Raw genomic sequence first — 26,706 nt, forward strand, 5'->3', positions numbered from 1 at the left:
ATTTGAAAGGGAACAGTTTGGAGATTATGGGAAAATTATTAGACCAAAGTTGAGGACACAACAGTTCACCTTACACAAGACTGAATCCAAGACTGAATCCTGTTGATCATATGTGCATTTTACATTTACTGTACTTTTTGACACATGAAAATAATCTATTTACATTCAGTCACATGATAAGAATATTCCTGGAAAATGTGGGGTTGGTGCAACATAAGACAACAAAATGACAAGACTTTGAGAGAGAAAGTTAAATCTGTGTATGTGACCAATAATATTTATTTTGATTTTATTTTGATTTGAGGACTAACTGGTGCACTTGTATGACTCAAAGAAGGGTCTTCAATTATAGGTGCTTTTATGAGCTCTCCTAGCTGTGCCGTTGAAGAGCTAGAGAAAGCACGCTTAGTAGTTGTTTTGTTTGGAACACAAAATGTGATGGCATCCTCGCCATCACACAATTACTGTTGTTTACGAAATCCCAGAATGGCCCTTTATAAATCACAATCTGGGTCAAGTGGGCGTCATTTGAAAGCTTATTCTATTGCCAACATGACTAGTTATAAAACAAGATCTTGCAGTGTGATCTTGCAGTGTTAGGGTTTCACACGGCAATTCAGAGAAACAGATCGTAATTCTAGTGCGCATAGAAAGGAGTCAGGTGTGTGTTCTGCTGCAAATTCTCTTCACAATAGACAAACATAGGCTCATTCTGTTCAGAACAACCCCCAGAACAACGCCATGTCATCTTTTAACTGTACATTAAACATAGTGATTATAAACGTTGACACAATATATGACATGAGTTTTATGATGTGAAGTGCACATTTGGACTCACGGGTGTTTGTCTTGCTTGTATGACATCAAATCTGTATTTATTATAATCCTCAACGTCTCATCTTTCAAAATACATTGAGTCCTCTTAATTTACAGCATTTCCCACAAAAATATTTTTTAAAGTTGCCCAATTAGTCAGAGGGATCAGGGAAACTTCTTGTCATGTTTTTTTATTTAACTAGGCAAGTCAGTTAAGAACAAATTCTTATTTTCAATGACAGCCTAGGAACAGTGGGTTAACTGCCTTTTCAGGGGTAGAATGACAGATATGTACCTTGTCAGCTCGGGGATTTGAACTTGCAACTTTCCGGTTACTAGTCCAATGCTCTAACCACTAGCCTACCCTGCCGCCCCATGTGTGGTGCTCAAGTTCAGAATGGTGAAGCACAGAGACTGAGCTCTGATGTCATTTGTAGCATGTTACTGTACAGCCATTACGTTTCATGCTTATCAGTGTCAAAATCTGCCATTTTCATCCTGTATACATACGGGTACGAGTGTGAAAGGCTACTTTTACTTGAGTAGGATACTCCACTTGTCTTGTTTGTTGTTTGGTAAGGTGTCAAAATATAGAATAGTGTATATTTAGTTCACACACCCCAGTGTTGTTGTTGTGGACATGAGCTTTATTCAGGCTTAGGATTCTGAACAGGTTTATCAAAGTGCAGGTCATTTTATTTATTCTCCTTGTTTTAGAAAATGAATCATTACTACCAGACTGACTCATACGACCATACACTGATACTACTCACTAATGTGATAATAGACAGTACATAACTATTAATATTAATAGCACATTAACAAGTATGAAGGAGGTCACTACTCTAACATACCGTCACGGGTACAGTATTAGGTCACAAACTAACATTGACCCACTTACAGTATGAACTCACTTACTCCTTACACACACACACACACACACACACACACACACACACACACACACACACACACACACACACACACACACACACACACACACTCACACACATGCGCACGTTAAAACTCCCCCCCACACACGTTGCACACATTCCCACAGGTTTCTACTCACGTATATAATCTCATGTCACACACACATAATAACATAATACACACACACACACCTACCTCTTCCTCACCTCTCTGTGGCCTCTTTTCCGTCTGCAGATGCGATCGGTAGATCGGGTCTTCAAGTTCATCGACTTGCCGCAGGAGGAGCCTAGACCCAGTGGTGGTGGTAAAGTCACAGACCTGGTCCTCGACAATCCCCACGCACAAGACTGCTGGCCCAACCAGGGCCACATGGATGTCCAGGGGCTGACTGTCAAGTATACAGAGGCCGGACGCTCTGTGCTGCAGAACCTGTCCTTCACCGTGGAAGCAGGCCAAAGTGTAGGTGGCAGAGATGGGGTCGGAGATGGAGTGGAGATGGGGGTGGAGATGGAGTGGAGATGGGGGTGGAGATGGAGTGGAGATGGGGGCGGAGATGGAGTGGAGATGGGGGCGGAGATGGAGTGGAGATGGGGGTGGAGATGGAGTGGAGATGGGGGCGGAGATGGAGTAGAGATGGGGGCGGAGATGGAGTGGAGATGGGGGCGGAGATGGAGTGGAGATGGGGGTGGAGATGGAGTGGAGATGGGGTGGAGATGGGGGTGGAGATGGAGTGGAGATGGGGTGGAGATGGAGTGGGGGTGGAGATGGAGGTGGAGATGGAGTGGAGATGGGGTGGAGATGGGGGGGAGATGGAGTGGAGATGGGGGCGGAGATGGAGTAGAGATGGGGGCGGAGATGGAGTGGAGATGGGGGTGGAGATGGAGTGGAGATGGGGGTGGAGATGGAGTGGAGATGGGGGTGGAGATGGGGGTGGAGATGGGGGTGGAGATGGAGTGGAGATGGGGTGGAGATGGAGTGGAGATGGGGGTGGAGATGGAGGTGGAGATGGAGTGGAGATGGGGTGGAGATGGGGGTGGAGATGGAGTGGAGATGGGGGTGGAGATGGAGTGGAGATGGGGTGGAGATGGGGGTGGAAATGGGGGTGGAGATGGAGTGGAGATGGGGTGGAGATGGAGTGGGCGTGGAGATGGGGTGGAGATGGAGTGGAGATGGAGGTGGAGATGGAGTGGAGATGGGGTGGAGATGGGGGTGGAGATGGAGTGGAGATGAAGTGGAGATGAGGGTGGAGATGGGGGCGGAAATGGAGTGGAGATGAGGGTGGAGATGGGGGTGGAGATGGAGTGGAGATGGGGGCGGAGATGGAGTGGAGATGGGGTGGAGATGGAGTAGAGATGGGGGTGGAGATGGAGTGGAGATGGGGGTGGAGATGGAGTGGAGATGGGGGTGGAGATTAAGTGGAGATGAGGGTGGAGATGGAGTAGAGATGGGGGTGGAGATGGAGTAGAAATGGAGGTGGAGATGTTATGGAGATGGGGGTGGAAATGGGTGTGGAGATAGGGGTGGAGATGGAGTGGAGATGGGGGTGAAGATGGAGTGGAGATGGTTGTGGAGATGGAGTGGAGATGGGGGTGGAGATGGAGTGGAGATGGGGGTGGGGATGGAGTAGAGATGAGGGTGGAGATGGAGTGGAGATGGGGGTGGAGATAGAGTGGGGGTGGAGATGGAGTGGAGATGGGGGTGGAGGTGGAGTGGAGATGGGGGTGGAGATGGAGTGGGGATGGGGGTGGAGATGGGGTGGAGATGGAGTGGAGATGGGGGTGGGGATGGAGTGGAGATGGGGGTGGGGGTGGAGATGGAGTGGAGATGGGGGTGGAGATGGAGTGGAGATGGGGGTGGAGATGGAGTGGGGATGGGGGTGGAGATGTTGTGGAGATGGGGTGGAGATGGGGGAGGGGATGGAGTGGAGATGGGGGTGGAGATGGAGTGGAGATGGGGGTGGAGATGGGGGTGGAGATTGAGTGGGGATGGGGGTGGAGATCTTGTGGAGATGGGGGTGGAGATGGAGTGGGGATGGGGGTGGAGATGTTGTGGAAATGGGGGTGGAGATGGGGATGGGTGCAGGTGTGTGTGCATGTGTGAGGCTGATGATCCCTCCCATATGTGGGGTCAACTCCCACTCAGCCCAGTCAAAGCTCTTCTCTGTCCTGGCACTCCAATGGTGGAGTGGACAGCAAAGTCCCTAGCCATCTTCCGAAAATGTCACAAACCTTACATCTTTAAAAAAAAATAGACCTGCACTTCTTTTCAGACGAGCACTGACATTGCTGCTAACATTTTTATTGAGGGAAAATGTACTTGCTATAAGTGATAGGTGGTTGTTCTCACCTACCTATTTTAAGATGAATGTACTACATGTCACTCTGGATAACAGTGTCTGCTAAATTACTACAATGCAAATGTAATGTAGTGGACGGCCTGATCTGCCCTCAAGTGAACCGACTGTAGATTCATTCCTATCCGTCTGTTAAGAGTCTTGAGAGGTAATTACAGAGAAAGAGCTCTCAGTAACGAGACCTGAGGGAGGCTTGCTCATTGGGCCTAGATTAGCCATTAGCACTTTAACCTAGCCATTAGCACTTTTGCTTAGCCATTAGCTAAAGCTTCCTGCTAATGGCCTAATTGTCACTGACGCTCTGGGCCTGAGGGGGAGTAGAGGGTTTCTAGTTTCCCACAGTTCACAGTGTAGTTTTATGTTGTATGCTACGTAGCGTGTAGTATCAATGTTGTATTAAGATCTTTATTGAAAATGAGCAGGTTAATGGGAGAGACCTATAGGAAGACAATGGCTGCGTCTGGCTCGTGGAGATTTTGGCTACATATTCTGAATTAATTATGGTACATATTCTTATCTCAGTGTACCTTTGTTGCTGTCCATAGGTGGGTGTGTTGGGGAGGACGGGCTCAGGGAAGAGCACCTTGCTCTCTGCCCTGCTGCGCCTGGCCTCTACAGATGGAGAGATCTCCATTGACGGGGTCTCCTGGAACTCTGTCACACTACAGACCTGGAGAAAAGCCTTCGGAGTGGTGCCACAGGTAAATATTTCCCCGCTTGGGGTTACAAACAGCTCCCCTCAAGGACCTGAAAACAGCTCAACTATTGTACCATCAATCCCTAGGGTTGTTATGGTGACAGTATTACCGCCCATCAGTCCCTAGGGTTGTTATGGTGACAGTATTACCGCCCATCAGTCCCTAGGGTTGTCACGGTAACAGTATTGCCGCCCATCAGTCCCTAGGGTTGTTATGGTGACAGTATTACCGCCCATCAGTCCCTAGGGTTGTTACGGTAATAGTATTACCGCCCATCAGTCCCTAGGGTTGTTATGGTGACAGTATTACCGCCCATCAGTCCCTAGGGTTGTTATGGTGACAGTATTACCGCCCATCAGTCCCTAGGGTTGTTATGGTGACAGTATTACCGCCCATCAGTCCCTAGGGTTGTTATGGTGACAGTATTACCGCCCATCAGTCCCTAGGGTTGTTATGGTGACAGTATTACCGCCCATCAGTCCCTAGGGTTGTTACGGTAACAGTATTACCACCCATCAGTCCCTAGGGTTGTTATGGTGACAGTATTACCGCCCATCAGTCCCTAGGGTTGTTACGGTGACAGTATTACCGCCCATCAGTCCCTAGGGTTGTTATGGTGACAGTATTACCGCCCATCAGTCCCTAGGGTTGTTATGGTGACAGTATTACCGCCCATCAGTCCCTAGGGTTGTTATGCTGACAGTATTACCGCCCATCAGTCCCTAGGGTTGTCACGGTAACAGTATTGCCGCCCATCAGTCCCTAGGGTTGTTATGGTGACAGTATTACCGCCCATCAGTCCCTAGGGTTGTTACAGTGACAGTATTACAGCCCATCAGTCCCTAGGGTCGTTACGGTAACAGTATTACCGCCATACCCGAGGTCACGACTCATGACCCGGTCAAATTCCACGTGACCGTCGAGACACGGTAACTAGGCCTACTCCAAAACTATGGTCTGTAAATGAATGGCACTGATTTCCGTTAGTAGCCGACCAAACTTGCTAATGGCCTGGTACTCAGCGCTCTATTGTCCATTAAATCACTCTGACATTAATGCAAATGCAATCGACAATCAAATCAAACACTTCATGTTTTAATTTTAATAATTGGAAGGACGAGGACAAAAGATGATGGGAGTTATAGGTCCCGTTCCCAAAAGAACCTGGGGATTTCCCACCTGGACCCGATATGCATAAATAACATTTTAAAACATTCCATGTTGTCGTGGATCTTGTTTCAAGCTCAAAGCCAAACACAACGGCAGCGATTTGGATGCATGTTGAATGTGAGACTAATAATTAGCTGGTTGATAAGCTGAATCAGGTCAGTAACCTCTTTTGAGGTTGGAGCAAAAACCATCAGGAAGGTATCTCTCCAGGAACAGGGTTGGAGTTAACCATCAGGAAGGTATCTCTCCAGGAACAGGGTTGGAGTTAACCATCAGGAAGGTATCTCTCCAGGAACAGGGTTGGAGTTAACCATCAGGAAGGTATCTCTCCAGGAACAGGGTTGGAGTTAACCATCAGGAAGGTATCTCTCCAGGAACAGGGTTGGAGTTAACCATCAGGAAGGTATCTCTCCAGGAACAGGGTTGGTGTTAACCATCAGGAAGGTATCTCTCCAGGAACAGGGTTGGTGTTAACCATCAGGAAGGTATCTCTCCAGGAACAGGGTTGGTGTTAACCATCAGGAAGGTATCTCTCCAGGAACAGGGTTGGAGTTAACCATCAGGAAGCGATCTCTCCAGGAACAGGGTTGGAGTTAACCATCAGGAAGGTATCTCTCCAGGAACAGGGTTGGAGTTAACCATCAGGAAGGTATCTCTCCAGGAACAGGGTTGGAGTTAACCATCAGGAAGGTATCTCTCCAGGAACAGGGTTGGAGTTAACCATCAGGAAGGTATCTCTCCAGGAACAGGGTTGGAGTTAACCATCAGGAAGGTATCTCTCCAGGAACAGGGTTGGAGTTAACCATCAGGAAGGTATCTCTCCAGGAACAGGGTTGGAGTTAACCATCAGGAAGGTATCTCTCCAGGAACAGGGTTGGAAAGCCCTGGCATACAGCGTTTGAGCAGGATATCACCTGTTGTGCAGTGAGAGCCAGCTTCTTAAACAGCTGGTTGATGCATAGAATGAAATAAGTTTATAAGCCCAGTAATTGCACAACATTTCTAAACTGCATGTAATCACGTGTGAAAACAGAGTTTGGATGGCGTCTATTAAAAAGAGGAGGATCCCAGCTTTCTATTGCTTGGCTAAAATATTTATTTCTCAAGAGCTAATATTAAGCACAGCTTTACAAGCTTTTCAACCGAAACATCCTCAAGTAGCATGAAAATGAACCACAGGAAAAGTGTCCTCAAATGCATACGGATTACATGTATTTTTTCCCCTGCCCCTTGCATTGTACGATTGATAGCGGCCCATTCTAAATCTAATCTAATTTCACACATCAGTACTTTCAAGTACTGTTGATAACTCCATATTGGTCAACAAGTACAGTGTGGCTACAAAGAACAACTCTCACACAGCTCACCCTGAAAAACAAAACAACTCACACAGCTCACCCTGAAAAACAAAACAACTCTCACATTCACCCTGAAAAACAAAACAACTCACACAGCTCCTCAATTTTCTCTTTTCTTTGACAGAAAATCTTCATCCTGACTGGAACATTCCGTATGAACCTGGATCCACACGCTTGCCACAGTGACGAGGAACTGTGGCGGGTGGCTGAGGAGGTGAGACACTAAATTAACATTCGTCACACTGGTGTCTGGTCCAACCCTAAACCCAGCTTTATGCCCACATCCTGACTGAACCCTAAACCTAGCCTCAACCATAATCCTAATCCAAACCCTAAACCTAGCTTTATGCCCACATCCTGACTCAACCCTAATCCTAGCTTCATGTCCACATCCCGGATTAACCCTAACCCTCAACCACAACCCTAATCCTAGCTTCATGTCCACATCCCGGATTAACCCTAACCCTCAACCACAACCCTAATCCTAGCTTCATGTCCACATCCCGGATTAACCCTAGCCTCAACCACAACCATAATCCTAGCTTCATGTCCACATCCCGGATTAACCCTAGCCTCAACCACAACCCCAATCCTAGCTTCATGTCCATATCCCGGATTAACCCTAACCCTCAACCACAACCCTAATCCTAGCTTCATGTCCACATCCCGGATTAACCCTAGCCTCAACCACAACCATAATCCTAGCTTCATGTCCACATCCCGGATTAACCCTAGCCTCAACCACAACCCCAATCCTAGCTTCATGTCCATATCCCGGATTAACCCTAACCCTCAACCACAACCCTAATCCTAGCTTCATGTCAACATCCCGGATTAACCCTAGCCTCAACCACAACCCTAATCCTAGCTTCATGTCCACATCCCGGATTAACCCTGGCCTCAACCACAACCCCAATCCTAGCTTCATGTCCACATCCCGGTTTAACTCTAACCCTCAACCACAACCCTAATCCTAGCTTCATGTCCACATCCCGGATTAACCCTAGCCTCAACCACAACCATAATCCTAGCTTCATGTCCACATCCCGGATTAACCCTAGCCTCAACCACAACCCCAATCCTAGCTTCATGTCCATATCCCGGATTAACCCTAACCCTCAACCACAACCCTAATCCTAGCTTCATGTCCACATCCCGGATTAACCCTAACCCTCAACCACAACCCTAATCCTAGCTTCATGTCAACATCCCGGATTAACCCTAGCCTCAACCACAACCCTAATCCTAGCTTCATGTCAACATCCCGGATTAACCCTAGCCTCAACCACAACCCTAATCCTAGCTTCATGTCCACATCCCGGATTAACCCTGGCCTCAACCACAACCCCAATCCTAGCTTCATGTCCACATCCCGGTTTAACTCTAACCCTCAACCACAACCCTAATCCTAGCTTCATGTCCACATCCCGGATTAACCCTGGCCTCAACCACAACCCTAATCCTAGCTTCATGTCCACATCCCGGATTAGCCCTGGCCTCATCTACAACCCTAATCCTAGCTTCATGTCCACATCCCGGATTAACCCTGGCCTCAACCACAACCCTAATCCTAGCTTCATGTCCACATCCCGGATTAGCCCTGGCCTCATCTACAACCCTAATCCTAGCTTCATGTCCACATCCCGGATTAACCCTGGCCTCAACCACAACCCTAATCCTAGCTTCATGTCCACATCCCGGATTAGCCCTGGCCTCATCTACAACCCTAATCCTAGCTTCATGTCCACATCCCGGATTAATCCTAGCCTCAACCACAACCCTAATCCTAGCTTCATGTCCACATCCCGGATTAACCCTAACCCTCAACCACAACCCTAATCCTAGCTTCATGTCCACATCCCGGATTAGCCCTAACCCTCAACCACAACCCTAATCCTAGCTTCATGTCCACATCCCGGATTAACCCTAACCCTCAACCACAACCCTAATCCTAGCTTCATGTCCACATCCCGGATTAACCCTAACCCTCAACCACAACCCTAATCCTAGCTTCATGTCCACATCCCGGATTAACCCTAACCCTCAACCACAACCCTGATCCTAGCTTCATGTCCACATCCCGGATTAGCCCTGGCCTCATCTACAACCCTAATCCTAGCTTCATGTCCACATCCCGGATTAACCCTGGCCTCAACCACAACCCTAATCCTAGCTTCATGTCCACATCCCGGATTAGCCCTGGCCTCATCTACAACCCTAATCCTAGCTTCATGTCCACATCCCGGATTAACCCTGGCCTCAACCACAACCCTAATCCTAGCTTCATGTCCACATCCCGGATTAGCCCTGGCCTCATCTACAACCCTAATCCTAGCTTCATGTCCACATCCCGGATTAATCCTAGCCTCAACCACAACCCTAATCCTAGCTTCATGTCCACATCCCGGATTAACCCTAACCCTCAACCACAACCCTAATCCTAGCTTCATGTCCACATCCCGGATTAACCCTAGCCTCAACCACAACCCTAATCCTAGCTTCATGTCCACATCCCGGATTAGCCCTGGCCTCATCTACAACCCTAATCCTAGCTTCATGTCCACATCCCGGATTAACCCTAACCCTCAACCACAACCCTAATCCTAGCTTCATGTCCACATCCCGGATTAACCCTAACCCTCAACCACAACCCTAATCCTAGCTTCATGTCCACATCCCGGATTAGCCCTGGCCTCATCTACAACCCTAATCCTAGCTTCATGTCCACATCCCGGATTAACCCTGGCCTCAACCACAACCCTAATCCTAGCTTCATGTCCACATCCCGGATTAGCCCTGGCCTCATCTACAACCCTAATCCTAGCTTCATGTCCACATCCCGGATTAATCCTAGCCTCAACCACAACCCTAATCCTAGCTTCATGTCCACATCCCGGATTAACCCTAACCCTCAACCACAACCCTAATCCTAGCTTCATGTCCACATCCCGGATTAACCCTAACCCTCAACCACAACCCTAATCCTAGCTTCATGTCCACATCCCGGATTAACCCTAACCCTCAACTACAACCCTAATCCTAGCTTCATGTCCACATCCCGGATTAACCCTAACCCTCAACCACAACCCTAATCCTAGCTTCATGTCCATATCCCGGATTAACCCTAACCCTCAACCACAACCCTAATCCTAGCTTCATGTCCACATCCCGGATTAACCCTAACCCTCAACCACAACCCCAATCCTAGCTTCATGTCCACATCCCGGATTAATCCTAACCCTCAACCACAACCCCAATCCTAGCTTCATGTCCATATCCCGGATTAACCCTAACCCTCAACCACAACCCTAATCCTAGCTTCATGTCCACATCCCGGATTAACCCTGGCCTCATCTACAACCCTAATCCTAGCTTCATGTCCACATCCCGGATTAACCCTAACCCTCAACCACAACCATAATCCTAGCTTCATGTTCACATCCCGGATTAATCCTAGCCTCATCTACAACCCTAATCCTAGCTTCATGTCCACATCCCGGATTAACCCTAACCCTCAACCACAACCATAATCCTAGCTTCATGTTCACATCCCGGATTAATCCTAGCCTCATCTACAACCCTAATCCTAGCTTCATGTCCACATCCCGGATTAACCCTAACCCTCAACCACAACCCCAATCCTAGCTTCATGTCCATATCCCGGATTAACCCTAACCCTCAACCACAACCCTAATCCTAGCTTCATGTCCACATCCCGGATTAACCCTAACCCTCAACTACAACCCTAATCCTAGCTTCATGTCCACATCCCGGATTAACCCTAACCCTCAACCACAACCCTAATCCTAGCTTCATGTCCATATCCCGGATTAACCCTAACCCTCAACCACAACCCTAATCCTAGCTTCATGTCCACATCCCGGATTAACCCTAACCCTCAACCACAACCCCAATCCTAGCTTCATGTCCACATCCCGGATTAACCCTAACCCTCAACCACAACCCCAATCCTAGCTTCATGTCCATATCCCGGATTAACCCTAACCCTCAACCACAACCCTAATCCTAGCTTCATGTCCACATCCCGGATTAACCCTGGCCTCATCTACAACCCTAATCCTAGCTTCATGTCCACATCCCGGATTAACCCTCAACCACAACCCTAATCCTAGCTTCATGTCAACATCCCGGATTAACCCTGGCCTCATCTACAACCCTAATCCTAGCTTCATGTCCACATCCCGGATTAACCCTAACCCTCAACCACAACCCTAATCCTAGCTTCATGTCCACATCCCGGATTAACCCTAACCCTCAACCACAACCCTAATCCTAGCTTCATGTCCACATCCCGGATTAACCCTAGCCTCAACCACAACCCTAATCCTAGCTTCATGTCCACATCCCGGATTAGCCCTAACCCTCAACCACAACCCTAATCCTAGCTTCATGTCCACATCCCGGATTAACCCTGGCCTCAACCACAACCCTAATCCTAGCTTCATGTCCACATCCCGGATTAACCCTGGCCTCAACCACAACCCTAATCCTAGCTTCATGTCCACATCCCGGATTAACCCTAACCCTCAACCACAACCCTAATCCTAGCTTCATGTCCACATCCCGGATTAACCCTAGCCTCAACCACAACCCTAATCCTAGCTTCATGTCCACATCCCGGATTAACCCTGGCCTCAACCACAACCCTAATCCTAGCTTCATGTCAACATCCCAGATTAGCCCTAACCTCATCTACAACCCCAATCCTAGCTTCATGTCCACATCCCGGATTAGCCCTAACCTCATCTACAACCCTAATCCTAGCTTCATGTCCACATCCCGGATTAGCCCTAACCTCATCTACAACCCTAATCCTAGCTTCATGTCCACATCCCAGATTAGCCCTAACCTCATCTACAACCCTAATCCTAGCTTCATGTCCACATCCCGGATTAACCCTAACCCTCATCTACAACCCTAATCCTAGCTTCATGTCCACATCCCAGATTAGCCCTAACCCTCAACCACAACCCTAATCCTAGCTTCATGTCCACATCCCGGATTAACCCTAGCCTCAACTACAACCCTAATCCTAGCTTCATGTCCACATCCCAGATTAACCCTGGCCTCATCTACAACCCTAATCCTAGCTTCATGTCCACATCCCAGATTAGCCCTGGCCTCAACCACAACCCTAATCCTAGCTTCATGTCCACATCCCGGATTAACCCTAGCCTCAACTACAACCCTAATCCTAGCTTCATGTCCACATCCCAGATTAACCCTGGCCTCATCTACAACCCTAATCCTAGCTTCATGTCCACATCCCGGATTAGCCCTAACCCTCATCTACAACCCTAATCCTAGCTTCATGTCCACATCCCAGATTAACCCTAACCCTCAACCACAACCATAATCCTAGCTTCATGTCCACATCCCAGATTAGCCCTAACCCTCAACCACAACCCTAATCCTAGCTTCATGTCCACATCCCGGATTAACCCTGGCCTCATCTACAACCCTAATCCTAGCTTCATGTCCACATCCCAGATTAGCCCTAACCCTCAACCACAACCCTAATCCTAGCTTCATGTCAACATCCCGGATTAACCCTAGCCTCAACCACAACCCTAATCCTAGCTTCATGTCAACATCCCGGATTAGCCCTAACCCTATTCACAACCTTATTTTTGATATAAGGGAGGCTTTGTTAGCATTTACTACCCTTCCCTTAATGCACTTGATTTGGCCATATTAGCACTTATAACTTTATAAATTACAATACTTATTTATTATTTATTTAAGGGTCTAGATATATATATATTGAGGTTTGGATTCTGTGGTGGTCTCTTCTCCCACCAAAAAGGCCTTATATTGGGCTATATTTACACAGCTCCTGAACATGTACAGTAATGAGCTTCATGCATTTGGCCCTCCTGTGGCTATAAAATGCCATCTAGTGGCCCTTTATAAACACTACAGAGCACTCTTTTGATTCTGGCAGAAGTTTGGAGCGTTCTGTGAGAACCCCAGCCATACACTCTTAACAGTTTGTAGAAGTGTTTTCTTTTAACTAGTGATTAATACAATCATTTGGTCAAGTCCCTATGTGCCTATACACCCTGTCCCTCTTGAGGGTAACAGACCTCAGTCCCTTTACCTAAACCCTCAACCCTAACCCTAGCTTCATGTTCACATCCCGGTTTAACCCTAACCCTAGCCTCAACCACAACCCTAACCCTAGCTTCATGTTCACATCCCGGTTTAACCCTAACCCTAGCTTCATGTCCACATCCCGGTTCAACCCTAACCCTAGCTTCATGTCCACATCCCGGTTCAACCCTAATCTTAGCTTCATGTCCACATCCCACACAAACAAACTTCCCGTTTGTCTGTGTGTCTGTCTGTACACTGCAGAGAGGGACACTGATCCCCTTCCTTCCATACAGCAGTAACCTCATTCCAACATGCTATGCTGATGTTAAGATGTTGCTGTGTACATGTGTGTGGAGCGGGGCACTGACGAAGCCACCATAAACACACCATAGTGGTGGTTGTATAGCAAGCACAGCCAGGAGACTCACACGAGACTCCTCCTCTTGACTCTGACCATAGCTGATGTCATGTCTGATGTGGAGTTCAGGTTAGTACTATGTTTTGAAAGGACCACCACCTTCATTTTTTGAAGGTTTGACGATCTATGATGTCATGTATAGGAGAGCAACATGACATCATAGATCGCCCAATGCACATACCGTATTTGTTTCAACTCCTTTAAAATGAAGGTGGTGGACCTTTCCAAACACATAGTATTAACCTGAACTCCACATCAGATGGAAATGACTCCACCCTCCTGGTCACCTGATCTGTTCTGCCCTGCATATGTCCCTTGTAGGTTGTTTTTTTCAACTGGGGATACACATATACCACATATGAATCAATGAGTCGGTACATTTCATTGTTTGTTTGTTTGATTGATTGACTGACTGATTTTTCCTGTTGTCCTGTTGTCCTATGTGTCGTCCAGGTGGGTCTGAAGTCCGTGATAGAGCAGTTCCCAGACAAGCTGGACTTCCAGCTGGAGGACGGGGGTTATGTCCTGAGTAACGGACACAAGCAGCTCATGTGTTTGGCCCGCTCCATCCTCAGCAAGGCCCGCATACTGCTGCTGGACGAACCCAGCGCCTACCTCGACCCCATGTAAGGGAAGAGGGAGGGAGGATGAGGAGGAGAGAGAGAGACGTGGGTGGTGTTGAGATGTGTGTGTGTTTGAGTGTCTCACTGCATATGGTGACAATTCCAGGACTTACCGTAACTGTCATTGGATGTGTGGGTACGTACAGTATGTAACCACACGTACCGACACAGGTCTTTACGCTAAATGGGGCCTGTAATGAGTGAATTAGTGGTTGTTGATGACGCTGGTCAACTTCAAACCTGCTGCTTTCATCTTAACCTCAGCAGGAAGTGCACATTAGTGGGCTTACGGGAGGAGTTTGTAGGGTGAGATGGAGAAATGTGTACGTAAAGGGAGAAAGAGAGAATGTGTGTTTTTGATTTTTTTGATTGACTTTTTTTTATTTAACTAGGCAAGTCAGCAAAGAACAAATTCTTATTTACAACGACGACTTAGGAACAGTGGGTTAACTGCATTGTTCAGGGGCAGAACGACAGATTTTCACCTTGTCAGTTCAGGGATTCGATCTAGCAACCTTTCAGTTATTGGCCCAACGCTCTAACCACTAGGCTACCTGCCACCCCGTTTATACACACTATATATACACCCTTCAAAAGTTTGGGGTCACTTAGAAATGTCCTTGTTTTTGAAAGAAAAGCACATTTTTTGTCCATTAAAATAACATAAAATTGATCAGAAATACAGTGTAAACATTGTTAATATTGTAAATGACTATTGTAGCTGGAAACGGCAGATTTTTTATGGAATATCGACATAGGCGTACAGACTCCCATTATCAGCAACCATCACTCCTGTGTTCCAATGGCATGTTGTGTTAGCTAATCCAAGTTGATCATTTTAAAAGTCTAATTGATCATTAGAAAAGCTTTTTGCAATTGTGTTTGCACAGCTGAAAACTGTTGTCCTGATTAAAGAAGCAATAAAACTGGCCTTTACACTCGTTGAGTATCTGGAGAATTAGCGTTTGTGGGTTTGATTACAGGCTCAAAATGTCCAGAAACAAAGAATTTTCTTCTGAAACTCTGCAGTTTATTATTTTTCTGATAAATGAAGGCCATTCCATGCGAGAAGTTGCCCAGAAACTGAAGATCTCATACAATGCTGTGTACTACTCCCTTCAAAGAACAGTGCAAACTGTCTCTACCCAGAATATAAAGAGGAGTGGGAGGCCCCTGTGCACAACTGAGCAAGAGAACAAGTACATTAGAGTTTCTAGTTTGAGAAACAGACACCTCACAAGTCCTCAACTGGCAGCTTCATTAAATAGTACCCGCAAAACATCAGTCTCAACGTCAACAGTGAAGAGGCGACTCTGGGATGCTGGCCTTCTAGGCAGTGTGTGTGTGTGCTAGCGCGTCAGTGGGCACGATAATGTGTGTGATATGTAGGCCTATCGTTAAACTCTGTGGTTCTTTTTTGTCTACTCTCTGTTTTGTGTATGATTGACAGAAGAACGTTGCCTAATGGTCGTGTAAAAATGTTTTTCTGGTTGACAGAACATTGCAGGTCCTGAGGAAGACGCTGAAACAGTCTTTCTCCAACTGTACAGTCATACTGTCAGAACACAGAGTGGAACCACTGCTGGAGTGCCAGTCCTTCCTGGTTAGTGTATACACACACACACACACACACACACACACACACACACACACACACACACACACACACACACACACACACACACACACACACACACACACACACACACACACACACACACACACACACACACACACAAGATCTATCCCCCTTTAAGCATGAGGTTTTCCCCTTCATTACCCACCCCCCATCGCTTCCATTAAAATGCTTTAGTATCTCCCTGTTGGAGCTGAGAATAGAGCACCAATCACCAGCTAAATCATTTATCCTCCATTTTAGTGTAATTAAATTCTTCTATCAGAGCATCGCCATTTGTTAGCCTCAGAGTAAATCACTTATTTGATTAACAGTGTACCATGATAGAAGGCAGGGCTATTCAACTCTTACCCTATGAGGTCTGGAGCCTGCTGCTTTTCCTTTCTACCTCATCATTAATTACATACATCTGGTGTGCCAGGTCTAAATCACTTCCTGCTTAAAGGGAAACAATGAAAAAAAGCAATGGAACTGGCTTCGAGGTCCAGAGTTGAGTTTGAGGGACTTGAGGGCATGGTGTGGGACGTGTGTGTGTGTGTGTGTGTGTGTGTGTGTGTGTGTGTGTGTGTGTGTGTGTGTGTGTGTGTGTGTGTGTGTGTGTGTGTGTGTGTGTGCGTGTGCGTGTGTGTGTGTGCTTTTACAGAGCCGTGTACAAGGTTTGTTTGGGAAATATAAGTGACCAGAGAGCATGACAAGGCAGGCACATTGACATACAATGCATTCGGAAAGTATTCAGACCTATTCACTTTTTCCACATTTGATTTACTTTACAGCCTTGTTCTAAAATTGCTTAAATACAAAATGTTCCTCATCAATCTACACACAATACCCTATAATGACAAAGCGATTTTAAATGTTTTTTTGCAAATGTATATATATATATAAAAAAATCCTTATTTACAGTGCCTTGCGAAAGTATTCGGCCCCCTTGAACTTTGCGACCTTTTGCCACATTTCAGGCTTCAAACATAAAGATATAAAACTGTATTTTTTTGTGAAGAATCAACAACAAGTGGGACACAATTATGAAGTGGAACGACATTTATTGGATATTTCAAACTTTTTTAACAAATCAAAAACTGAAAAATTGGGCGTGCAAAATTATTCAGCCCCTTTACTTTCAGTGCAGCAAACTCTCTCCAGAAGTTCAGTGAGGATCTCTGAATGATCCAATGTTGACCTAAATGACTAATGATGATAAATACAATCCACCTGTGTGTAATCAAGTCTCCGTATAAATGCACCTGCACTGTGATAGTCTCAGAGGTCCGTTAAAAGCGCAGAGAGCATCATGAAGAACAAGGAACACACCAGGCAGGTCCGAGATACTGTTGTGAAGAAGTTTAAAGCCGGATTTGGATACAAAAAGATTTCCCAAGCTTTAAACATCTCAAGGAGCACTGTGCAAGCGATAATATTGAAAAGGAAGGAGTATCAGACCACTGCAAATCTACCAAGACCTGGCCGTCCTTCTAAACTTTCAGCTCATACAAGGAGAAGACTGATCAGAGATGCAGCCAAGAGGCCCATGATCACTCTGGATGAACTGCAGAGATCTAGAGCTGAGGTGGGAGACTCTGTCCATAGGACAACAATCAGTCGTATATTGCACAAATCTGGCCTTTATGGAAGAGTGGCAAGAAGAAAGCCATTTCTTAAAGATATCCATAAAAAGTGTTGTTTAAAGTTTGCCACAAGCCACCTGTGAGACACACCAGACATGTGGAAGAAGGTGCTCTGGTCAGATGAAATCAAAATTGAACTTTTTGGCAACAATGCAAAACGTTATGTTTGGCGTAAAAGCAACACAGCTCATCACCCTGACCACACCATCCCCACTGTCAAACATGGTGGTGGCAGTATCATGGTTTGGGCCTGCTTTTCTTCAGCAGGGACAGGGAAGATGGTTAAAATTGATGGGAAGATGGATGGAGCCAAATACAGGACCATTCTGGAAGAAAACCTGATGGAGTCTGCAAAAGACCTGAGACTGGGACGGAGATTTGTCTTCCAACAAGACAATGATCCAAAACATAAAGCAAAATCTACAATGGAATGGTTCAAAAATAAACATATCCAGGTGTTAGAATGGCCAAGTCAAAGTCCAGACCTGAATTCAATCGAGAATCTGTGGAAAGAACTGAAAACTGCTGTTCACAAATGCTCTCCATCCAACCTCACTGAGCTCGAGCTGTTTTGCAAGGAGGAATGGGAAAAAATGTAATTCTCTCAAAGTGCAAAACTGATAGAGACATACCCCAAGCGACTTACAGCTGTAATCGCAGCAATAGGTGGCGCTACAAAATATTAACTTTAGGGGGCTGAATAATTTTGCACGCCCAATTTTTCAGTTTTTGATTTGTTAAAAAAGTTTGAAATATCCAATAAATGTCGTTCCACTTCACATAAAAATACAGTTTTATATCTTTATGTTTGAAGCCTGAAATGTGGCAAAAGGTCGCAAAGTTCAAGGGGGCCGAATACTTTCGCAAGGCACTGTATATAAAAAAATCCTTATTTACTTAAGTACTCAGACCCTTTGCTATGAGACTCTAAATTGAGCTCAGGCGTATCCTGTTTCCATTGATCATCCTTGAGATGTTCCTACAACTTGATTGGAGTCCACCTGTGGTAAATTCAATTGATTGGACATGATTTGGAAAGGCACACATCTGTCTATATAAGGTCCCACAGTTGATAGTGCATATCAGAGTAAAAACCAAGCCATGAGGTCGAAGGAATTGTCCGTAGAGCAGCGAGACAGGATTGTGTCGAGGCACAGATCTGGTGAAGGGTACCAAAAAATGTCTGCAGCATTGAAGGCCCCCAAGAACACAGTGGCCTCCATCATTCTTTATTGGAAGAAGTTTCAAACCACCAAGACTATTCCTATAGCTGGCCGCCCCCGCCCAAACTGAGCAATCGGGGTAGAAGGGCCTTGGTCAGGGAGGTGACCAAGAACCCAATGGTCACTCTGACAGAGCTCCAGAGTTCCTCTGTGGAGATGGGAGAACCTTCCAGAAGGACAACTGTCTGTGTAGCACTCCACCAATAAGGCCTTTATGGTAGAGTGGCCATACGGAAGCCGGCAGGGAGACTTGTCAGGATCGAGAGAAAGATGAACGGAACAACGTACAGAGAGATCCTTGATGAAAACCTGCTCCAGATCGCTCAGGACCTCAACCTCAGCCTGGGGTGAAGGTTCACCTTCCAACAGGACAATAACCCTAAGCACCCAGCCAAGACAACGCAGGAGTGGCTTCGGGACAAGTCTCTGAATGTCCTTGAGTGGCCCAGCCAGAGCCAGAGCCCGATTGAACATCTCTGGAGAGACCTGAAAATAGCTGTGCAGCGACGCTCCCCAGCCAACCTGACAGAGCTTCAGAGGATCTGCAGATTAAAATGGGAGAAACTCCCCAAATACAGGTGTGCCAAGCTTGTAGCGTCATACCCAATCACTGCCAAAGGTGCTTCAACAGAGTACTGAGAAAATGTGATATTTCAATTGTTGTTTTTGTATACAAAAAACACAGTTTTGTTTTTACCCCAATGTCGTGGTATCCAATTGATTTAGTAGCTACTATCTTGTCTCATCGCTACAACTCCCGTACGGCTCGGGAGAGACGAAGGTTGAAAGTCATGCGTCCTCTGATACACAACCCAACCAAGCCGCACTGCTTCTTAACACAGCGCCATCCAACCTGGAAGCCAGCCGCACCAATGTGTGGCAACCTTGGTTAGTGCGCACTGCGCCCGGCCCGCCACAGGAGTCACTGGTGCGTGATGAGACATCCCTCCCTGCCAACCCCTCCCTAACCCGTCGCCCCATGGACCTCCCGGTCGCAGCCGGTTACGACAGAGCCTGGGCGCGAACCCAGAGTCTCTGGTGGTGCAGCTGGTGCTGCAGTACAGTGCCCTTAACCACTGCGCCACCCAGGAGGCCCACATTTTTGCTTTTTCATTATGGGGTATTGTGTGTAGAATGATGATGGGGGGGGGAAACAATTGAATCCATTTTAGAATAAGGCTGTAACATAACAAAATGTGGAAAAGGGGAAGAGGTCTGAATACTTTCTGAATGCACTGTAAAACATGATGCTGGGTGCTTGACACTAGAACATTATTCACTCTCCCTGCATTACACAACCAGCATTATTCATTCTCCCTGCATTACACAACCAGCATTATTCATTCTCCCTGCATTACACAACCTAGTGTGGTCATTTTAGTGCTTTACTGTACCACATTGGCAGCAGTTTTACTTTGGTTTGTATGCTCAGTGAATTGACTGGAATATGTTCCAAATTGTGGTGTGGTTTGAGGAGAACTCTTACATTTTGTCAAGACCCTGTGGACACACTGGATGCATTAATTCAAGTGTAAACCTAATGACCCTTTTAGCATGTAGATTTTGGTGGGGCAAACTCCCCCCATTTTCTTTTGATGAATGCCAGAACAGCCCCTACACAACACAACACAACACTAAACAATACATTAATTGGACTATAACGGTGACAAACGGTGCCCACAAACTGTTAGGGCCTACATAAAGCTGCCCCAACAGAGTCCCAAAACCTTACCACTTCTACACCTGGCTTTCAGGGAGCCTTGTCTGTTAGTGAAACAGTTCATTCAGCCTCATTTACTGCCTTTAAAAAAAACATATGGCTGACTTGCTTAAACAAATGTGGTTTCTAGTGACAATTGAATTGTACAAACAATAGCATATGGGGACAACGAGTGGATAAGAGGCAATCCGTAATTTCGATGAAGACATTAATGAGCGAGCTAGGACGGACGTAGTCAATATAGCTGTTTGTTCACCACTTTTTAAATGTAAAGATACAGAATTCGGAACATGGGCCATTCTTACAGTATTCTCCCTGTACACCAAGTCAGAACCATAGGATAAATAAATGGATATAAGCAGACAATGAAAGCTCTTACAATATTCAGTGATGACATTTCTTTAAAACAGGCTATGGGCTACATGTGCACCACCAAGTCAGAACAGTAGGCTAAATGATGAGGGGAAAAGGGACCAAATTATTAGGGTGAGCAATTTGTGCAATTCTCGCTGCAAATACCAAAATAGATGATTGTTGAGTTGCGACTGTCAGTGTAAGCAGAAAGACCCAGCCAGGCATATCACAATATTTAAAAATACAATCGCGGAAAAACTGTTTGGAAAGCAAATGGCTATTGCTATTGCTAAAGAGATAACAATGAAAAGACTCCAATCTGACTTTTAGTTAAAACATTCTAAATTTAGGCTAATTGAAGCGAACAATAGCCTAGTATCATATTGGCACCAGCGGAGAGCATCGTCCATATCCGATAGGCCGTCATTGGAATTAAGAAGTTGTTCTTAACTGACTTGCCAAGTTAAATAAAATAAATATCCCCGGTGAGTGTGCATATTCACTGTCGTGGGTCAGTGCCACTTTTGTTTGTTTTTGGACAATAATTTCCTCCTCCAGGTGAGATGGACGTCATATTGTATTTGTATCTCCCCTTTTCGTAAGGCAATTATATGGATCAGACAACATCTTTTTATTGATCTGTTTGTCAATGTCAGCAGCGTAAGCTACCCTGTTATTTTTGTAGTATAAAAAAAATGCATGCAAGAACTTGGGTGTCCTGTACCTGTAAAAAATGGAATCTACTTTCACCCCTGGTCTAACCCATGTAGCCATTGGAACCTACCAACTCATCCCTCCCCTCCCTCTCTCCCCTCCCTCTCTCCCCTCCTCCCTCCCTCCCTCCCCTCCAGATGATCGAGGGCAGTTCTATGAAGCGGTATGACTCCATTCAAAAGCTTTTGAACGAGACCAGCCACCTGAAGCAGGCCATAAGTGCTGCTGAGCGCCTCAAACTCTTCCCCCTGCACCGCCTCAACTCCAGCAAGCGACCCCCTCAATCCCAGCAGCCCAAGATCACCGCCCTGCAAGAGGAGGCTGAGGATGAGGTCCAGGACACACGTCTGTAAGGAGGAGCACCTGACTAACTGGATGACATTTTGTCTTCTGAAATGCTCTTTCTCAATTAAACTTTCCTCGTTTCCTTGCATCCTCTCTCCTCGACTCCTTTTCAAAAACATTGGAGAAGTAGGCCTGGGAGGAGGGACCTTGGACCTTCTCCAATATGGTTGAGACGGAGGTAAGGAGATAGGATGCAAGGAGTTGTGAAAAGACAAACGGAGAAAGAGCCAAGTTCCCTTTAATGTAGATGATAACAGTATGAATGTGAGATGTGGTCTGTCCCTTTCTTTGGCGGGTCCTTATTGGTACAGGTATGGCTCTGTTCAGTCAAAAACACCATCCAGGTGTTTCCAGAGGGAGGTTTTGTTGAATTTTAATAACATTGGGATGCTAGTTTTGTTTGAATATAAGCCCATACTTTTTGGCCAAGATTGTAAAGTATAGGGTCCCTAACCCCAATGGAAAGCTGCCTGTAAATGCAGAGTACGGTGAAGTTGCCCACAGACACTGATCTGACTTTTGTTTCCCTCGCCATGCTTAAGGTTAGTGCCTCAGGGCAACTTATATTCAAAGCTGTAAATACACAAAACAGGAATGAGAATGATGGGTGATGCTATGGACAAGTGATTAACCTGAAGTAGCCTTATTTGTTCTATTTGTATGCACTTTAAAGAAACCTGAGGTACTCTTTAGTTTTTTCATGGTGGTCTGGCGGGTTAATAGCAAGGAAAATAAATGATCAAATGCAAAAAAAGAAAAAAGAAACCCGCTTTTTTAAATGTGATTTGTCAAGCGTCCTTTGTTACTGTGGTTACTGGTCAGACTGAATTCTAACTGTGACAATGGCAGAGTTTTTTACAGTGTAAATGAAAAAAACAAAGCTATTTCTTATTCATAGGAAAGGGACACACATGTCCAAAAATGTATAAACGACGTGTTTTGTTTTTCCAGAATCAAGAATATTTTGTTTTCACTTGATTATATTTCCAGTAAAACGATTTTTTTTAAAGTTTGTGAGTGGTCATTGGTAAGACAGTGTTTTTCCTCGGGTCCTGGATACAATCGAGCCCATTTTATACCTGGTTCTAACTTATTTTTAGACAGTTGTAGACAATCAAAAGACACATTATGATCCGATCGTGATCAGATCATCTTGCCCACCTCCGGATGTAGTCAGATACACATTGTGTCTGGATATCTTACAAGTGTAAACAGATCTGGACAGAGAAACCATTGAAATCATAGTTATTCCACTCTCTAAAGTAATTGACAGGTGGCACCATTGATTGACTACATCAATATAAGTCTTACAATAAATCAATATTATTTTGAAAGAATAGGTGTGAAATTTGCATAAAGGAAGGGACCAGGATATCTGGTCACAATGCAGACACAGTGGATGGAAAACAGGAATTTTAATACCATGTGTTGTAGACACATTTCTGGAAATATGGGCACAATCAGAATGTAGACTAGGTCAGGACCTAGGACCCATGTTAGCACCAGGTATAAACATGGCTTCTGTGTAATTAAGGTGGGGGTTTTAAAATTCCATGACTTTCTCCCATTAACATGACCCAAGTTATAGAGAATTACACCTGCAGTCTTGAAGTAAAGTGCTACTGCTTTCCCTTATAAATAATTTGTGAAGCATCTTGTACTTTATGTATGCTCTATGAATCCTTCACAAGTTTTTTATTTTAATTTCTCAGTGGAGAGTGGTCTGGTATAAGAAGACACGAGGTGGAGGACTTGGGGTTGACAGTGCAGTTTTAATGGTTGTGCTTAAAGGAACCAGGACATTTCTTTAAACTTCAGACAGCTATCATACAGAACACCAAAGACTGACTAAAATATATCCTGTACATAAATCAACAATGGCCATTCAAAATAACACATCCCCCCTCCCAAAATAAATTAATAAAACGTTTTGAAAAAGAAAGAAAAATGTGCTGCTTTGAAATTTATATCGGGCTCCACTTCAAGGTCAAAGGTGAATCGGGCTGTGACTTGGATGGAATTCTGGGTAGTTTAAAGTATTTATTTATGGTTCATAGTCAAAAGAAAGAAAATGTCCTGTGTTTGCAATTATCTTTACTTATTGCCACATTCCAATCACTTGGAATTCTCCTATTATTACAGACATTATATACAAGGTTTTTTTCTTCCACTTTTCTTTTTGACTTCTTCACTGTTCAAGCTTAATACCACATACACCAATCTATATACCATTAACTTTACTAATCGTTCTTATTTACAAATATTTGGTAAAACCTTTATTCATTTCAACAGTATTTAAACCAACCTTGCAACTATTTAAACATAAAACACTTGAATATTCGAAAATATGTAATAGCTAAAAATGTCCTGTTTCTTTTCTTTCACCCCAAAAGGTAAAACCTGTTTTAAGTACTTATTTTTCTTTTGACATAATTCCCTGCGAATTTATTTTCTTTCTTTTTTTAAAACTTCTTTCAATACTTAAATACTGTATAATATCATAAAACTATGGTCCCCAAGTACACAATTGTCATACAGTGTAACAAGTACAGATAACAAGTACAAATACTAAAAGGTCGTCATTAACCCTAACTTTACAACATGGAGGGATCAAAGCAGAGTGGTGGGAAGGATGGAAGGAAGGATGGAAGGAAGGAAGGAAGGAAGGAAGGAAGGAAGGAAGGAAGGAAGGAAGGAAGGAAGGAAGGAAGGAAGGAAGGAAGGAAGGAAAGGGAGTTCATCTAGTACTTGGTATGGTTGTTGTTTTCATGCAGGTCTCGGTGTAGGATTGAGATTTCCTTGTGTTGTTGGTTGTTTTCATTGTTGTTGTTGTTGTTGTGTCTGGTTAGGGCCTGCCTTGTTTTGCTGCTGCTGCTTGGTTCAGTTCTGTTCGCGTTGCAGTTAGTGGTCGTAGTGGGTGTTCGTGGTGCGGAGGCACTGCTGCTGCTGCTAGGCTAGTGGCTGCTGTCCCCTGCTGCTGGAGACAGGGAGCTGGGATATGGGTAGGACATGATCGCCTCTTGCAAGAGGCTGCCTAGGGCAGGGATGGGGTTGGAGGCAGGGATGGGGTTGGAGTGACGGCTGCCGGTCTGTAAAGGGGTACAGACAGACAGATAAGCACTAGGGCCTCTTTACCAGTGTTTCACAACCCTCTAATGGGGGACCACCAGACAGTTCACATTTTTGTTCTAGGCCTGCACTAAGTGAGGTGAATTAGTTGAGTTTAGTGCAAGGCTGGAATAAAAGCCTGTAAACCATAACCAGTGCTTTAGTTCGGTTAAACCTCCTTTTGACCATCTGTGTTCAATACTACAGCCTCGAACCGACTGCACTTTTCTCACCATCTGTGGTAGAGCGTTTGCTTCATGGTCGGTCCTGCGGCGGGGTGATTGTCCATTTGGAGAGCCAGAGAAGACGATGAAGTCCTCCTTGGACTGAGCAATCTGCAACACATAGAAATACACCCGGAAGAAAAGGTCAACCTCATAGTATGTGCGAGAAAGAGAATTATAGAGAAAAAGTGTGTGTGTTTGTGTGTGTGTGTGTGTGTGTGTGTGCATGGTACCTTGCTGATGTCTGGCTCTGACTTGCTGGAGCACATGGTCTGTAACTCCCTGATCAGATCAGTCTTGTTGTAAGAACACAGAGACAGACTCACATGGTCCGCATCTACAACACTGCAATCACACACAGTATAGTACAACATCAGCACAATCACACTATTACAACATCAGTAGAAGCACAGTACAATCACACAACGCTACAGTACAATCACATTACAGTACAGCATCAGTACAATCACACTACACTACAACATCAGTAAAATTACAGTACAGTACAATCACACTACAGTACAGTACAACATCAGTACTATCACACTACAGTACAGCATCAGTACAGTCACACTACAGTACAACATCAGTACAATTACACTACAGTACAGTACAACATCAATACAATCACACTACAGTACAGTAAAGTACAACATCAGTACAATCACACTACACTACAACATCAGTACAATTACACTACAGTACAATCCCACTATAGTACAGTACAACATCAGTACAATCACATTACAGTACACTACAACATCAATACAATCACACTACAGTACAGCATCCGTACAATCTCACACTACAGTACAGTAAAGTACAACATCAGTACAATCACACTACAGTACAGTACAACATCAGTACAATCACACTACAGTACAACATCAGTACAATCACACTACAGTACAGTACAACATCAGTACAATCACACTACACTGCAGTACAACAGTACAATCACATTACCTACAACATCAGTGCAATCACACTACACTGCAGTACAACATCAGTACAATCACACTACACTGCAGTACAACATCAGTACAATCACACTACAGTACAACATCAGTACAATCACAATACAGAACAGTACAACATCAGTACGGTACAAGATCAGAACACTACACTACACTGACCCCTGCTGGATGGTCTCAGCAATACTCCATTCTATCACACATTTGTGACATGTTTCAGGAAACTAGGTGTATGTCACAAGTCACTACCTCAAAGGAGAGGCATTTGAATGCAAACATTTATTTTTTATCAAACTG

The 26,706-nt window shown here is 45.2% G+C and overlaps 1 protein-coding gene and 1 pseudogene across 1 annotated transcript in view; one reads left to right on the forward strand and one right to left on the reverse strand.

Annotated features, from left to right (window-relative positions):
* Positions 1-23,112, forward strand: part of LOC135509053 (cystic fibrosis transmembrane conductance regulator-like) — a 74,120-nt gene extending 51,008 nt beyond the window's left edge. Inside the window, exons 24-29 of the mRNA XM_064929362.1 lie at positions 1,984-2,208; positions 4,648-4,803; positions 7,453-7,542; positions 14,317-14,489; positions 15,984-16,089; positions 21,896-23,112. Of these exons, the coding sequence (XP_064785434.1) occupies positions 1,984-2,208; positions 4,648-4,803; positions 7,453-7,542; positions 14,317-14,489; positions 15,984-16,089; positions 21,896-22,111 (966 nt within the window). The 3' untranslated portion in view covers positions 22,112-23,112. The remainder of the gene's footprint in view (positions 1-1,983; positions 2,209-4,647; positions 4,804-7,452; positions 7,543-14,316; positions 14,490-15,983; positions 16,090-21,895) is intronic.
* Positions 23,113-23,855: 743 nt separating this feature from the next.
* LOC135508776 (cortactin-binding protein 2-like) overlaps positions 23,856-26,706 on the reverse strand; it is a 124,081-nt pseudogene continuing 121,230 nt past the window's right edge.

Source organism: Oncorhynchus masou, chromosome 22 (assembly GCF_036934945.1).
Source record: "Oncorhynchus masou masou isolate Uvic2021 chromosome 22, UVic_Omas_1.1, whole genome shotgun sequence".
NCBI classification, from domain to species: domain Eukaryota; kingdom Metazoa; phylum Chordata; class Actinopteri; order Salmoniformes; family Salmonidae; genus Oncorhynchus; species Oncorhynchus masou.